The 16,800-nt window shown below is 40.4% G+C and overlaps 1 protein-coding gene across 1 annotated transcript in view; it reads right to left on the reverse strand.

Annotated features, from left to right (window-relative positions):
* eng (endoglin) overlaps nucleotides 1-16,800 on the reverse strand; it is a 37,383-nt gene that overhangs the window by 19,489 nt on the left and 1,094 nt on the right. Inside the window, exons 2-3 of the mRNA XM_030785299.1 lie at nucleotides 16,172-16,388; nucleotides 2,875-3,014 (exon numbers count right to left, since the gene is read on the reverse strand). Coding sequence (XP_030641159.1) covers nucleotides 2,875-3,014; nucleotides 16,172-16,229 — 198 coding nt within the window. The 5' untranslated portion in view covers nucleotides 16,230-16,388. The remainder of the gene's footprint in view (nucleotides 1-2,874; nucleotides 3,015-16,171; nucleotides 16,389-16,800) is intronic.

The following is a 16,800-nucleotide window of genomic DNA, read 5'->3' on the forward strand; positions in this document are numbered from 1 at the left end:
ATGACCACCACTGATGGCTTCCATGCATGCCTCATGAACTCTTTAATGAAAAATGATAACACCTGATGATTTGTGAAGCCCAAGAGAGCCAAAACAAGACTCTTTGTTTTTTTGTTTGTTTGTTTGTTTCCAACTCTTCTTTTATACAGTTCATAATATTATTGGTTTATAGTAATAATCAGAAATGCTATGATTACACAAACTCTCTATGCGGTGCAGTCGCAATGTAATGTGACACAGGGCAGAAACATGCAGAAAACTTTCTTTCTTGGGCCTTCATTGCTGAGGAAGTGAAGGATTAAGGTACTAAAGACCTATTAAAGAGGTCTTATAAAACATTAAATACAGGACTAGCAGGTGCAATTATTCTCCATTTCATTTTACATTATCTCTGAGATTGGCAATTTTAATCAGTAGAACACAGCTCTGAACCAAAAGTCATGCAGTGCCTTCACTTGTCTCTGCAATCACATGTGGAAGCATGACACTGAGGCAAACTTTTGGACTTTTCCTCAATGATGTTTATAGAGAAAAGCCCTCCCTCAGATTCAGTCACTCTTCATCCTTGCCCTCTCTACCTCCTCAACTCCTGTTTAGGGGCTAAACAATGTTCGTCGCAGTCTCCATCATTCGCCCATGCTATTTTTGTTCCTGTACTTTCAAGATACAATTGTTTTTCCTATACACATTTTCTGTGTGTGTGTGTGTGTGTGTGTGTTTCAGGGCTTTGCTGATGCATAGCAGCTTCCCGTCATTCACTGGCTCCTGCCCGCCCCTCATCCCCAGCCCCCCCAGACCAAGCTGGCTCCAGAGTTCCAGTCCAGGCTGGGAGCCAAGAGGTTGATGGGCCTGCCAAAAAGTGACATCAATGAAACCTGGAAATGCCTCCCCCCCTTTTTTTTTCTTTCAAATCTGAGTCCAACCCACCCCCCCACCCCCCCGCCCTCATGCCTACTTACCAAGTCTATCACTATCAAGACCAGAAACTCAAAAAGAAAAAAAAGAAAACACACACACACTCCAACTCCCCAACTCCACCTACCCTGTCACCCCCCCACACCACCTTGACCCCCACCCCTAACACCACTGTCACTTCCTAAGATGCCAGAAAACATACTCCACCATTTGTGTTTACAATCCTGAATGACCATTGTTGAGCACTATCAACATGCAGTTGTTTTGGAGTGAGTAATTCATCTTTATCACAAAGTAAGAACTTAAACCTGGAATGGAACAAAAATGCCACATATATCTGAAAAAAAAAAACTGTTTGATGATCCATCCTTTAAACATCAGAAAGTACTCAAATCACTCTTTTCGCTCTGTAAACAAAAATTTGTAATATCTCTCTTTTTTTTAATATATGAAAACAACACAAAAAAGAAGATTCATCTTGATAAATGATTTGACCTTTTTCTGGCTACTCAGAAGAACTCACAGACCTTCATCTGAGGGAACAGGATACGCTCTCTGTTTGGAATGCCCGAAAGCTTGCGTTACTTGCCAAACTCTTTTGTTCACTCAGAGTCTTACATGTTTCAATCTGGCACAGAGGGTACATTGGCTGACTACTTCTCTTAATCAAATTCAGATGACATGGAAAAAAAAATCATTTTCCCATTTAAATCTTTTGTTGTTTTGAGATTTAGGACAATGCATCACAGCCCAGCATGTTTTGAAATCTTTTCTGTGGGTAGTTATAAGCGTTCTCAGAGAAAGAGAAAGTTGGAGAACAAAAACTAGGTTTTTTTTTTTTTTTCTATGTGCTTGAGAAGTAGCTGACCTTGTCTCTCTCTCTCTCTCTGGGGCCCCTTTAGCGTTCATTAATCCAGTCATGGTGAAAAAGCCAGGCTCAGACACATACTGCATCATTCTGCAGATCTGTCCTCATCACCACACATAATACCAAGTCATTTACTCTCAGCTTGTCAGTCACCAATAATTAATTTTGCCCACTTTTTTTCCCCTTGAGTAAGAACCTTGTAATTCTCATTAAATTTGTACTGGTGGATTTGAATATGGATGCTACAGTCGTGATTAATACTTTTTAACCAAAAATCCTAACGCTGGTTTGCTGGCTACGCTGTCCAGTTTGGAAATAGCACCTTAATTTTTTTTCGGTCAGCTCTGGTGGTCCTCCTCTCACACTCCCTGTGTTCAGTAACCTGAGCGTGACTTGGGGGAGTCGTTTCTCGCCGCTTCCATGTCTGGCATGTGTTAGTACTTATCTGACCGGCCTTATGAGATGTCCCAACTGTTTACTCGCAGTCGCATGGGAAAGGCTGAGAGCTGGTCGTATGGTATCAATCTAACTCGAGCATACTTCCAGTCACCCAAGCTTTGTCCCTCAGGAACGTCTCGCTCACTTACAAAACATTCCAAGAACAAGTCAAGATTACGGTAGCTCACGGCAGCGTCCATAGGAGACATAAAAGAGGAGTCCTCTTGTAAGGATTATATGGTATTTTAACTCCTATACTGGGATGTTGCCACAGTAGGCAGCTTTTTGGTAATATAGCACTTAATTGCTTTGTGAAAGAAAAGCGAGTTAAAAAAGGTAAGTCATATCTCATAAAACTCATCTTAAGCATGTACAAAAGAGGGAACCAATTGTGAGTTCTGCCATAACTGGGAAATCAAACCTCTGACTGCATTTGAAAGAAATTACAAGTTTCCTTTATACTTTTCCTCTGACTGTAGTTGCTGCTGTCCTGTTTTATTTACTTATTTAGTTATTTTTATTTATTTTTTTTATTACTGAGTGCATACTAGAGGTTTTTGTTATGACAGAAACTGCAATAGTTTCAGCAACCAAAAAAAAAAAAAAACCAACACCATCTCACGTCATTTCATAGGGGAAGGAGATCCACTTACTGGTTTCAATTCCAAGCTAAAGATGTGTACTTCTCTTCCGTCTATGCTGAAGTTGGTCGAACAGCCGAGCGGCACTTCCTCCACAGTGATCCAATTTTGGTTCCCAGAAACATCCTTAGGCTCACAGATTGCATGGGGTTCTGTAGGACAGAAGAGATAATGTTAAAGAGACCAAACAACTTATCAGGGGCCGTGAGCAGCGGAGCATCTTGCAGTAAGCTATAGTGATTTCTGTTTCTTCTCCATACTCTATATGAGATCAGTTCAGTGTGAGTAGAGGGAAAAGAAAAAGGAAAGAATCCATTCGGTTAAATCACATGAACAGTCTGAATGAGTGATTTGTGAAGGGCAGTTTTCTCTCCTTAAGCCGGTTGCAGAGTCACATATGATCAAGAGCATTTGCCTGTTGTAAGGTATTACAGTTTTTTGTTTGGTTTTTTTTTTTTTTTCAATTGCTAACAAGCATCGGTCAGTACTGAAGCCACTTTTTCAAAACTCTTCATACAGTTTGCATTACCAACATGCATCTTGGCCAAACAGTTAATCTCACCTCCAAAACTCATACAACAAAACACTTCACACATGTCTCAAAATAAGCTCATTCGACCATAACACTGACAACAATTCTCACTCAGAAAGCATGCATTGGCACTCATAACACATTGACCTAAAAAATTAACAGGGAGCATTACAGAAATGATGAACTTTTATCTTTGAAGTCTGAATGATTTTTCAGATCAATCAGTATTTTATTATAGAATAAGAATAACACCTTTTCACTTTAATGGCTATAGAAAAGTATATGTAACAGGAATGAATCAGAAATGTGTAAATTTGCTTCAGTATCCTTTACTTTTTTTTCTATATCTCTGCATATAGTAATTTACAGTTTTTTACAATCGCTAACAAGCGGTGTACCTATACTTAAGATACTTTTTCTAAAAGGTTGAGTGTCAAATGTGTGAATTCATGGCAACATACTATCTAAAAGTGAATGAGTCATCTTTACTCTACAGAATTTATAGTAGAAAAAAATATAGTAAGTGACAGAATTGCTGCAGTAAAAGCTTGATTAGCAACATGAAACTGATGCCAGTGATCAACAAAACATCCAACATACATGACCTTTGGTCCCAAGTGTGTAAAAATCAAATACACAAATACAGTAAAAAACTCCTCTCCCTTGTTCAACTGTTCCTCTCCCTTGTTCAGACATTATTTTTTCTCTCTCTGCTCCTCTGTGTTGTTCTGTATCCACATTGAACAAAATCAATCCACAAAGTCCCCTTTTTGCTGTGTACGTACATGTAATTGAAAGAACTTCAACACCTGGCTATGTCTCCGCTTGAGACTGGAGTCAGCTGTGGTTGGTCTGTTTTACACAACTTACAGTAAATTAGCTATTTCTCAATGTTTCGGTGATCTTTTCATTCAAAAATGCTTATCAGCTGTTTCATTATAGTTTCTGAGCTGCTGTTGTTGCAGAAGTAAAGGCTTTATGCCATATTTAAGGTTTTGAACATTAGGTTTTCATCTCTTGCGTGCTGTGTGCAAGCATTTGAAAATAAGACAAGATCCATAAGTATTGGGTAAGCTTGTATGTAAAGAAAATTTAAGCATTTTAGAAATGTGTTAATTGACTGCATAGTCTGTGAAAACAACATAAATTGTGCTAATGGTATGGACCACAACAGACAGATGTTGTGCTAATTGTGTTTAGAGTTTTGAAAATGTGACTACACATTGGACAAAAGGATGTTAGTGACTGTAAAAAAACTGTATTGTGAATATTCTGCTAAAATTTTCTATACATTTCAATATGGTTACTGCAAAAATGCACGAAATTTGCCATCTTTCTGTTTTGAATGTGTTTTTAATAGTGTTGAACACAGCATGTTAGCATTTGAAAAATGTGCTGCAAATAATTAGCGTTTTGCAGGTGGTAGAGTATGAATGAGAGAAGAGTTCATGGATTTTGGAAAATGTGGTCATTGAATGCATTTTGTGTGACAGCAATGGAAAATGATTTACAGTCTGGTCCACATAGACTTCTGTTTCGCTGACTCTGTTTTGACAATGCAACTTTAGTTTTGACCAATGCATGTTCGCAATCGGAAAAAAAAAAACCTGTAAGTCAAAGGACAAACACCCTGGAGTTCCCTCCACCACTGATTCCTGTCAGAGTCACAAGGTCTCACGAAAGTGTCGACTCAAAATCCGACATAGACGCATGTTAGAGAATGCCAAGAATCATTTGGCAGTGTATTGTTCAAAAACCTCCAATGGAGACCTTCTGAAATTTATTTTCTTCATCTGCCCCTGTATTTTGTACCGACTCCCTGACCCCCACCCCTACCCCCCACCCCCCAAGGGAGTATCCTGGTCAATAAATACTCCAAGTAAACTGTGTCCTTCCTCAGGAAGAAATGGGTCAGGTGTCATTTCCTAGCCAATCGCCAGCAGGCTCCGATCCTGCCCTGACTGAATGCAGCCTGCCGAAAGATGGAGCGTCTGATTGGGCCTTTATCTGCTGTCGGTGGCGTCACTGGCTGGCCGGCGTCGTTGCTCGGGCGCGTTAAGATTTGGTCTGGATGTGCTGCCGCCTGGCCTGGGATTCTGTTCACTTAGACCCACTGTCTCCTGGCAACTTTTTTTTCTGTGTTTTTTTTTTTGGGGGGGGGGGGGGGGGGGCTTGTTTTCTTTCTTTTTTTTTCACACTATCACTGTGATCTCCAGACCGGCTCGTTTTCTCCATGACGACATATCAACGGATTTGTCACTCATTTACTCATGCAGACACTTCAAAATAAAAGTTCAATGATGCATCAAGGAAGTGACACTTTTTTGTTTGATTTTTTTATTCTATTGTAAGCACCTTTGTCTCAATATGACCAATTCAATGTGACCTAAGTGAAAAAATAAGCAACAACAAATGCCACAGATGCTATACATACACTCACAATACTATTCATTTGCCCCTTTGGCACAGTTCCTAAAACGTGTTGCTTTGTTTGAGCGATTAAAATGAGGACAGTCAGGAGATACTGCACAAGGTAGTAAATTTTCTCACATTTCTTGCCAGAGATGTTGTAGGGAGGAAAAAAATAAAGGATTAGCTGGTGGCTAGGACAACAGGAAGCAACACTGTTTGTGTTGACAAACGGTGGTCCTGGCAGAAGCTGTGATGTGATGAAAGGTGCATTAATAACACCTTCCTGTCGTGGTAAAGAAGTGAGCCTTGCATTTGTTTCATTTAGAGAATCTGATCCTCTTTGGTGAACTCTGTCCTCACGCACTTACTGTATGTAAACTCTCTCCGTCATGGACTTTCCTCTTCACTCTCTTTCTCAGGAGTCAGCTTCCTGTTGTGAGTGTGTGTGTATGTGTGTGTATGTGTGTGTGTGAGAGAGAGAGAGAGAGAGTGAGCGTGTGAGTGAGTGTATGTGTGAGTAATCAGATGTATTCTTTTGCCTCACTCTGAGGTTAAAGAAATTTGACTTATCTTAAGTTTGGTTTTTCCAGCTTGAAGTGTACTGATCACAATTAAGTCTAAAATCTGATTCTAGGTCCACAGAGGAGGTTATGTTTGAAGATAGAGCATATATAGAAAGAGATAAAGATATGAGATATATGGGTCAGACTGAGGCTATAACACATAACATATGTTGTGCAAAAGCCAGTTAACACATTGTCTCTGTCATATTTTAAATTACAGACATCACATTAGATATTTTCTCATTTTACGATAATTTGCACAGAATCTATTCTTATTAAACATTTAACCCTTCATCTTTGTTTGATTCATATCTGTGTTTTGCAGTCTGTGTGTTTGACATCTATACAATACAATACAACAGTCTGGAACTGTAGTGGAAGAGTCACTTTGATTGAAACATCAGCGTACCAAGAGGGTCTTCAATTTATCATGTGTATCAGTCCAAATATAACGACAAAGAAAAAAATAAACGTGTTTATCAGCAAACAGAATCAGTCACATCGAACATTAGTTGTGGTCACAGTGGACCCCCCGAGTCAGAGACGGAAATGCCGATGGCCCCTCTAAGTGTTTCTGTGTTAAATGAGGTATGAGCCCAGCTCTATTTTCCACAGCTCCATCTATTTTTTTTTTATCTATTTTTTATCTGCCCCTTCAATTTTCCTTTCCGCGCAAACAAAACGTTTAAGTCTGAGGATTCCCATCTGGTCCTGGTGGGACTTTATGAGGAGGATAAGTCAACCTCTATATCCATACATCATGCATTTTCTCAACAGTCTCTCTCTCTCTCTCTCTCTCTCTCTCTCTCTCCCTCCCTCTCTCTCCCTCTCTCTCTCTCGATGGTTTCATTTCTCACTGCCTCTGCGACTGCCTCTGTACTTTTTTTTTTTTGTACTGAAGTTGCGTGCATGTCTCAGCTCTTTCTCATCTCTGTCTCATTTTCCTGCTTGACCCCCAGAGCTGTCTGTGAGCCAAAGCAAATGTTCGGAGGACAACCATTCCCAAAGCTAATGTTACACTGGGAGGCAAAACTGTGCGTCACAAACGGATTGCTTAATGCTGAAAAGTCCGAAACACACACACACACACACACACACACACACACACACACACACACACACAAAGCACTCTGACACTATTCACCTCATGTTCTTAATAGTGACATGATTTTCACTGAAACTATTATGCCTGAATGAGATGTACAGACACAAGTCAGAAGCTGGTCACTGAGCTGTTTATTGTGTGTGAAAGTACTTCAGCGTTTTATGGAATAATTCTGCTCTGTGAACTCTCTCTCTTATGAAGCCTAGAACAGTTTAACTCCTTGCTCTGTTATGACAAATGGTCTAATTAGCAAGTCGGATAATCAATAATACATAAGCATTTGGCAGTCTGAACACTTAGGTTGTTTGATCAAGTTTGGCGAAACAGCACTGAATTCTTGCCATTACACAATGTTTACATCAGTTTTACCCCTTTGATCTGTCACCCTTTGGTTGATTCAACTGCTATGAAAAAAACAGCGCAGTCTTTCATATACAGTACGTTGCTGTGTACTACCCTAAACAGAATGGATGGTTCATATTGAATATCTCTCTTACGTTCAGAGAGGTTCTCTGGGGCCCATGTGCTCTTCCAGGAAGCATAAAATAAATGTGTTAGTTTAATCTTTGAGAATGAATCTCACATCCTCTTCTAAAAGGTCAAAGATAGTAATAAGAACATGGGGACTTATCAGCAAAACACAAACCACTGACTCACACCAAGACTCAAGAGAGGATTTAAACTAACCCTCTTCTTCTTCAATAAATACAGAAATAAATAAATGAATAAATAAATAAATATGAATCGTCTTGGCCTGCCAAAGCATGTCCATTTCTTTTCAGGAGTCTACTCAAAGTGAAAAAAAAAAAAAGAAAAAGTGAAGGAAACGGGCTAAGAACGGCCTTTTACAATCTGAACACAGCTGAGTGCAGTTTCTGTTGTTGTTGCTGTTGTTGTTGTTGTTGTTTTTGTTTCTTTGACGTGCAACACACTGGACAGTAAGGCTCACTCTTGTGATTAAATAAAGTGCCTTAAGAATGAAAAGTAGAGATGAACTGACAATAAACAGTAAACAGAGGAAAGATCAAAATCATGACATTGGGCTCACGTTGAGGCCCCATTAGATGTCATGTCATCAACAAATATCAGCTGATGTCATCAACAAATATCAGCTGATTCCAGCGAAGAGACAGACTTTCTGAGACCACCCTTACACTTCCTGTCCAAAAATAGCTTTTCTTAGCAATCACTCTGTCATGTAATTGGTGTCAAAGTTTCAACTAAGACACCCAATGTGAAGAAAAAATGTTGACTAAGAAAACTATTTCCTGTCTCGAAACAGTTTCACTATTATTCATTTTTTCTTCACTCTCATATGATTGGGTGTCTCTGTTGAAACCCTGATGCTAATAGGGAGCCCTAAGCTTGTGCTCAACTTTTGGAGACACATGTTAATATTTAGGTGTGTGTGTGTGTGTGTGTGTGTGTGTGTGTGTGTATGTGTGTGAGAGTATATTTCAGTCAGTTCAAGCTTCTGTTTCTGAGTAAAACATTGGCAGACTGAACTATGGAGGACCCCAAAGAGCTGAATTTGGCTCTCTCTCTCTCTCTCTCTCTCTCTCTCTCCTTCTTACTCCCTATCATCATTTAGACCAAATGGAAGATCCATCATGGGACTATACAGTTGGGCAACATTTCAAACTCAGCACTGTTGTTGTCTACAAAGGACAGCAGGGTGCAATCTGGATTCCAGGTTTCACAACACGTCCAAAAAAGACAGCCTTAAGACTCCATCACTCGACTTGGGGAGGGTTGTAGGCGGGCCAGCTGAAATGTTTGCCTCTAAGTTGAGGGTGGGGAGAGTCAGAGAGAGAGAGAGAGAGAGAGAGGCAGTCATGGAGCAGAGGGCTGGGGAGGGTCTTGGGCCGGCCTCAGCTCTGCACACCTATTGTCCCAGGGTTTCCGCGGCAGCAGACGGAGAGCTAACCATCCACAGGAAAACAAACAGTCTCTTATCAGTGGCGCACAGAGGCCTGCAGTGTCCCCTGGCCTCTAACCCTGGCGACTGCCTCTCTCTCTCTCTCTCTCTCTCTCTCTCTCTCTCTCTCTCTCTCTCTCTCGCTCTCTCTCTCTCTCTCTCTCTCTCTCTCTCTCTCTCTCTCTTTCTTGCTTTCTCTCTCTGTCTCTCTTTCTTTTTCTCTCCTTCATCATCAGAGTAATGTCACCCCCTCCAGACTCATCCTAGTCGTAATCAGAGTTATTGTCAGTGTCATCGCTGGCGCCGACCAAGTCCGGCCTGTCATGTCAGGATTAATCAGGACAGTCGTGAGAGATGTCTCTCACCATGCTGGTGTTTCAGCCTCTGGAAGCCAGTGGTGGAACATCTCACAGACAAACAGAGCAATGAAAGTCAGCAACGCAGGGAACTGGAATTTGGGACGCGAAACCTGTTCGTTTATCTTTCAAAGAAAGGAGACGGCTGGCTTTCGGTTTGGTGCCAGACTCCTGGCGCTTGTCTAGAAGTGTGTGATTCCACATGGCAAAGCTAAAAAGCCCCAATCTCAGGCCAATCTGCCGTCTACACACACTATTCAGAGTTTCTGTGAAGTTCTCCTATTTTTTTTTTTTTTTTAACCAGTACTTCTAATGAACTTCTAATGGGCACTACATCAGATCTCATGGGAATTTTCCTGCTAAAACATAGACTGCCTCTATTTTTTAAAGGCATGTCCAATTGGTTTAATAGTCTTTTATGTGCATATTTCTTAACATGTTAAGCATGTTATATCTTTACATGGAGATGCACTATATGTTATATATATATATATATATATAGAGAGAGAGAGAGAGAGAGAGAGAGAGAGAGAAAGCGAGAGAAAGAGAGAGAGAGATATTTTTTTACATATGCTGCTGCCTACATTGCTTTTTGCTTTCCATTTTCAGCTGTTTTTGGCCGTCTTTGAATTCCTCTGTGTCTTGAGAAACACATAGAGTCTAGACTATCACAATTTGACTGAATATAAACAATTTAAAAACAGACTGTCAAATGATGAGACATTTTCAGCACTCACCACCAAGAGCCCTATCTAACTTCCCCGGCATTAATTAGTGCAGAGGTTTGGGGAGGAAAGACCAATTTAGCGACGGCTGTTAGCCCGAGCAGATGGGCGCAGTCTTGATTCATTGCACAATGAGTGCTCACAATCATTCAAGTTTGATGTAGCTTCGCACAACATGTGCTTCATAGAATCAGCCTGAGACGATGCTGTCGTCCCCCAGCACACTTGGACTGCGTCTTAACGACAGCTGAAGCTATATAGCAAACAGATTCATCAGTAGATTTGGAAAACTGTTCAATTCCGAGCTGAGATTGACACCCATGGGTTTTTTTGTTTGTTTGTTCGTTTGTTTTTCACAGCAAGTTTTTATAGCTTGGAACTATTTTGTCTGTGTTTGAGTTAAGAGATACTGGAGTGATACACTGTCAAACAAGCATGTCTCATTAATGTGATAGCTAACAAACAACAGACAAATTATGCGCAAAAACCACTTCTGGGGGAGGTTTATGTTTGCCAATTAAAAAAAACAGCCCAAGTATTTTAGCTGTAACACTTAGTGCAAAACAACATGGGATAGGATCTACATTATGCTCAGCTCTTAGGAAGCACACATTAGTAATGAAATGAATATTTGGGTAGGTTATGAATAACACTTTCTTGGGCTGTGTACTGTTCTACAACCTGCGAGGGTTCCGTTCATCCGCTCGATTTTTTTCATAACCAGACAGAAGATATTTGTTTAAGGTTTTGTCCTGTAAATGTTTACTCTGTTAAAAAAAACTGCCATAAAAGGATGGCAGCCTTGAAATCGTTATAAAACTGTCACTGTTGTTTAATTACACACTTCATTACCACTTGTGTTGTTTATAACCTCACTCTAAGTGTGCAGTCCTTGCATAGTTTGTGTTATTGTAAGTCCTAGCCTTCCTGTGTTCTCCTGGTCTATCTTAAGCTTTAAAATAAAGGCATTTATGAGCTCTTAAAGGATTTTTTTTTCAATTCATTTGGATTAAGAGTCAGTTTAAGTGCTTATGGCTGTCAACAAACAACAAACACATTAACACATAAGCATCACTGTGCTAAGTGTCAAGTGGTAAATCACACACTGCACTCTTCTTAGGAAAACAAGTTGTGTCACAGCGCACTGATGGTAATCAACTCTGGAGCATCCACTTACATTTTAAAACAAGATGTGCTAAACACCAACATGGAGCCACTTACATAAATTTAAGAAATGCGTTCGTCGCTCGCAACCAGCATGTCTAGCCTCTGACTTCAAGCAAGCTTCAAGCTTTGGAAAGTTCTGTCAGGTTGAAAGGATCCTGTCAAAACTAGCGCATGTCATTTTGTGTTAACTGTAAACTGCATATAATAAATCAAAGATGAGGAACTGACAGTTAAATGCTGAATTTTGCTTTCACAAAGTCACATAAACTATTGCTTATAGCCAGCAAGTGTGGGCTTCAGTTAACGAAGTAAGCTCTTATTTCATAGGTTTATTTACAAACCTTTTAATTTTATTAAAGCTGTTTCCCAGAGCAACTTGAAATGATTATTATTTCTGTCAGAAGTCACACATATCTGGTGCAGCCTGCGGGTTGAGTATCTGGGTTAAGGGAACAGGAGCACAAAGCTGCCATGCTGTGTGGTTTGGCCATTTTCCTTATCATTACACTATTACCACTCATCTAGATATAACACTGTTAAACTATCAACAAAGACAAACAGTATCTATTGTGGCAAATAGCAACCAACTTATCTTGTGCCAGAAGCAGCCACGGAACTGTTCACAAGATACCACTGGCTGATATCTCAATATTAACTGTTATTATTAGAGTTCATTTGTATCTTAAGTATAATAAACCAAAACTGAGAACCTTATCTTAATCATCTTCACTCATCTGATTGTCTGAGAAGAAAAAAAAAAAAAAAACCTGAGGGAGGGGGAGAAAACCGTAACCCTGAAAAACATTGTTTTAGAAAAACCCTTATGCTGCTCAAAGTAAAGTTATAGTGAAATAATTAATGTCAGTCAAATAAAACCACAAACAAAGTCAATGACAAAGGCCGCTGTTACTCTGAACCACAGTCAGCGGCCAGAGATTTTAATCAAGCTGTTTCTGGACAAGAGTGAACAGATAAACAGTCATGGAGACTCTTCGAATATAGTTCTGTGATTGTCTGGCCTTAAAATAGTAAAAAAAAAAAAAAAAAAACACACATTATTCAAAACAAAGCAAAACAAAACAAACAAAAAAAAAGCTCTTTTAAACTTGGCGGTTTTCTAAGCAGACTGCTGAGCACTGGACTGCCCAGTGATAAGCCTGAGTAACACAGAGCCTTATCTGGCCGGGCAGCGGCCGCTGGCATGGACACTGGTGGGCTACGTTGGGCCTGAAGTTTTATCTCAGCCCACTGCTAATGAGGCATTCGGTGCTCACGCCACCACTGGCTGACTTGGAGAACATCCAGCTTCAGCCCCAGGGACGGAGGCACTGGTGAGAGGGGGGAAAAAAGACAGCCACCCACAGAGTAAAAGAAGACCGTGCTTGCTTAATTGTCTCGGTGTAAAGAGACGGGTGACAAACAAGATAAGCAAAGGTCTCCCGAATACATGGACATCTTTTAAAATGCCAGATAGGATGGTTTAAAGATTAAAAGCTACAGACGTAGGCAGGACAGCTTTGAACTGAAGTAATGTGGATTGTAAGGGATCTTATTTATCTATTATGGATGTTAAGTTATTACTATGATACAATTTACTTATGTAGTTCTTTAGTTTGAGGTCAAGTTTGAACAGACATAAGAGAATGAATGATGATGTCGAGCATGCATTCATGATGCAGGTGTATGCGTGTATGTGTGTCTGTGTTTGTGTGAGTGTGTGTGTGTGTGTGTGTGTGTGTGTGTGTGTGTGTGTGTGTGTGTGTGTGGGGTGCACACGCGCGCATGCTGGCTTCTGCTTTGATCCATGCCTTCTCACGTGAAAATGTTTTGTTAAGAAGTTATACCAAATATATATGTGTGTGTGTGTGTGTGTGTGTGTGTGTGTGTGTGTGTATATATATAAACTCTAAATGAAAAAATTCCATTGGGTCCTGTGTAAGCAAGCTGAGAAATCTACCATCTGTAAAATCACAGGAGAAATGGTGAGTCTGAAGACAGACTCAAAAAGAGGAAGGAGAGAGGGGAAAAAAAGAATGGCTGTCAAGGAAAAAAAATGGATTGTTAATTGCAGCGCTGAGATAGAAATCGGTCTCCAGGAGCGACAAGTGGTCGCGTCACTGGGTCTCCCTGCCACCCAGTCTGGCCGGCTGGTCGACCCCTTCAGCACAGTGGGAAGTGGCTTATTTAGGCTCTACACGCCATATTTAACACAAGGGGAATTTTTTTTTTCACTCATTCTGTTTTTTCCTCTCCCCATCGGTCTCAGAAGCCGTCTGTCATCTCTTCCTCTCCTCCAATCTCTCCTTCTTTCTTTCTTTTTCTTTCTCTCTCTCTCTCTCTCTCTCTCTCTCTCTCTTTCTCTCTCTCCCTCTCTCTCTCTCTCTCACTGTCTGACCCCTCCCCCATTTTTTTTTCTTAAGAACAGTACAGTTAGTTTGGTGCCACTGCTGTGCTATCAGGCAGTTACATAATGAACCTTCCCTGGGCACTCTTCCTGAGGATGTAAATCCCCAGCGATTTTCCCCGCAGAAGGCTTAGCAAAAAACCCTCCACCCGCCCACCGCCCGCCTTCCCTCCTCACGCTGTGCCTCTCCCTCCCACCCAGCGGTGGTCCTGCTTCCCTCAGAGCCAACTAACCAACTACCCCCCACCCAGCCATCCTCTATCCAGACTCTCTTTCCTCATCTCCACCAGCTTAATGACGGCATCGCCTTTCCCTCTGTCATCACACTGGCTGCCAAAGAGATGGAGGTGCTGCATTGGTCCCACTAGCAATAGCAATAGATAACCTAACAGCCATCTAACAACCAGCCTGGCCACAGAAATACTGAACTACTGCCAGCTACTGCCAACAGAGCCTCCGAAGGACCTCAAGAAAACCATAAAAACATCTTCCGAAAACCAAATTGAGAACCAATCACAACTTTTTTTTTTTTTTTTTTTCAACAAAGTGGATAAACCCTGAGGTTCAAATATGGAGGTCACATGGCAAAGTCTGGGGATGGTGGATATTAGCTTAAAGGCATGCAGTGGACATTGTTACAATATGATTTCACTTTATCCAAAAAGCGTCTCCTTCGCTCCAAATCAATTTTAATTTAGCTCAGCGATGGGTGTCTTAGCGAGTCATCTTGTCAAGAGTTTGATGATCAGCTCAGGTGAATCTGTGGAGCTTGTGTTGGATTGGTTTAAAAAAAAAAATGATGAGGGCAGCAGAGTGAATACGCTCAGTTCTAAAATCAATCCGAGCCCTGTACTTTTAAACCTGAATTTAAAGCTATTGATAGGAACGCTGTCAAGCCGAATAGATCCAGAGTAAGGAACGCCCTTTTTTTATTAATTGTTTATTGGGTCTCAAACCTGTCTGTTGAATTTCAATAATAGTACATCAGGTTCAATCATTGGGTAGCTGATTAGCTTAACTGGGTTCACTGATGGTGGAGAAGAGCCTATGGACTAGCGAATAATTTCATGAAGACTAAATGAAGAATTATTTTATCCCCATTATCACAGCTCTACTTGGGATCAAAATTTGGCTGAAAATATAAATAAGTAAACAACCAATACTCAAGCCATCAAAGTCACTGCATCAAATCCAATTACAGTCCCTATGAACTACACAGAACCAACCCGCAAATTCATACAAGAAGCCATCTTCCCCAGCTTATCAGTCTCTTAGGTAATTTTGAATCTTATCCTAATTTGGTGGCTTTGAATGAGTACACAGTAATGCACATCAGTGACACAGAGGAACAGATTGTGCTTTCAGATGGCAGATGTATTAATGGCAGAACCATTTCTTCACACCCATAACAGCAAAACTTCATTATAAATGCCAAATGAATGAGCAAATTACTGAGCAGTTTAAAATGAGATAGTTTCTCGTCCATCACTGCTCTAATACAGACATAACCAAAAAAATAAATAAAATAAGATACTAATTAAAACACTAATGATGCTCTCTATGATCTGTTTTTCATTAAAAATGAAGCAAGCTATTAAAGACTCTGATATTTCCACAGGTGTGCACTGAAATTTAAAGGTGTAAATTACTTTAATTGCTCACATTATGAAATCTTCAGACTAATTTTTCGAATATGCACCAGGGAAATGTGTTATGGGCCTTATCCTCCTCTAATTGAAAACCCATATTACAGCTTAACTCATTTGATTGTCAGTTATATTTGAATCATGATTACACTCTGTTCTCTTCGCAGTACAAACAGAAGCATGACAAGTACAACGTTTTTATATGTTACTGTCTGATACAGAAATGTCCATAAATTGTGTTAAATTGCAATCATACTTCTATTCAGTCTAATTGAATATATTTTAATATTTTAATGTAAAATAACTAAACTAACAATCAATGAGCAATCAGTCTGTTTCATAATCATACAGTACGAAAAATTGATTAGCTTGTCATAAATGCAGCTTAAAGGTCGCAAAAAAGCCATGTAAAACACACACACACACAAAGACATGTTGAATCTTCTGCTTAATCAAACTATTTAAAAGAAAGTGGCCTCACCTGAGATTGCTGTTCTGATACACAGCAGGAGCGGCAGAAGCAGAGAGATTCTCTCCATCTTTCGGTTGTATGTCCCTTCGTGCGAGGTGCGGGTTTTCTAGCCGGTGTCGAGATGGACACAGTGGGTTCCTGTCCGACAAAATGATAGCGAATGTCTGAATGGTTCTGTTTCAACGGGGGAGCCACAGCAATCCAGCCTTGACACTTCCTGAAAAAGCTAAAGAGGAGGAAAAAAAGAGAAAAGTAATGGGCAGTAGTTCAGTTTCATTGGCTTCTGTCACAGCTGTTCCAGGAACAGTTTTGATCTGCTTATGATGGTAAAGATTTGGACAGATGTTTGGGGCAATGATCCAGCTGGGAGGAGCATTTCTGAATGGTCACTTTGTACTCTATGTATGCAACTGTTTGTGACATCTAAGGTTTGCTAGAGAAACATAATTTCTACTCACTGAATCTTTGGTGAGTGGCCCACTTGGGGCTTATTCAAAGAACCTCACAAATCTTCAGCCTCTCTGTCATTGCACCTGAACAGCTCTCCCGCAGATGTATACGTAGGTACGTTATATGAAATATTCTCCCTTTTGTGGTCTACTAATTCTCGTTATGACAAGGTCCGGAGGGAGATAAGC

Source organism: Chanos chanos, chromosome 9 (genome assembly GCF_902362185.1).
Source record: "Chanos chanos chromosome 9, fChaCha1.1, whole genome shotgun sequence".
Lineage (NCBI taxonomy): Eukaryota > Metazoa > Chordata > Actinopteri > Gonorynchiformes > Chanidae > Chanos > Chanos chanos.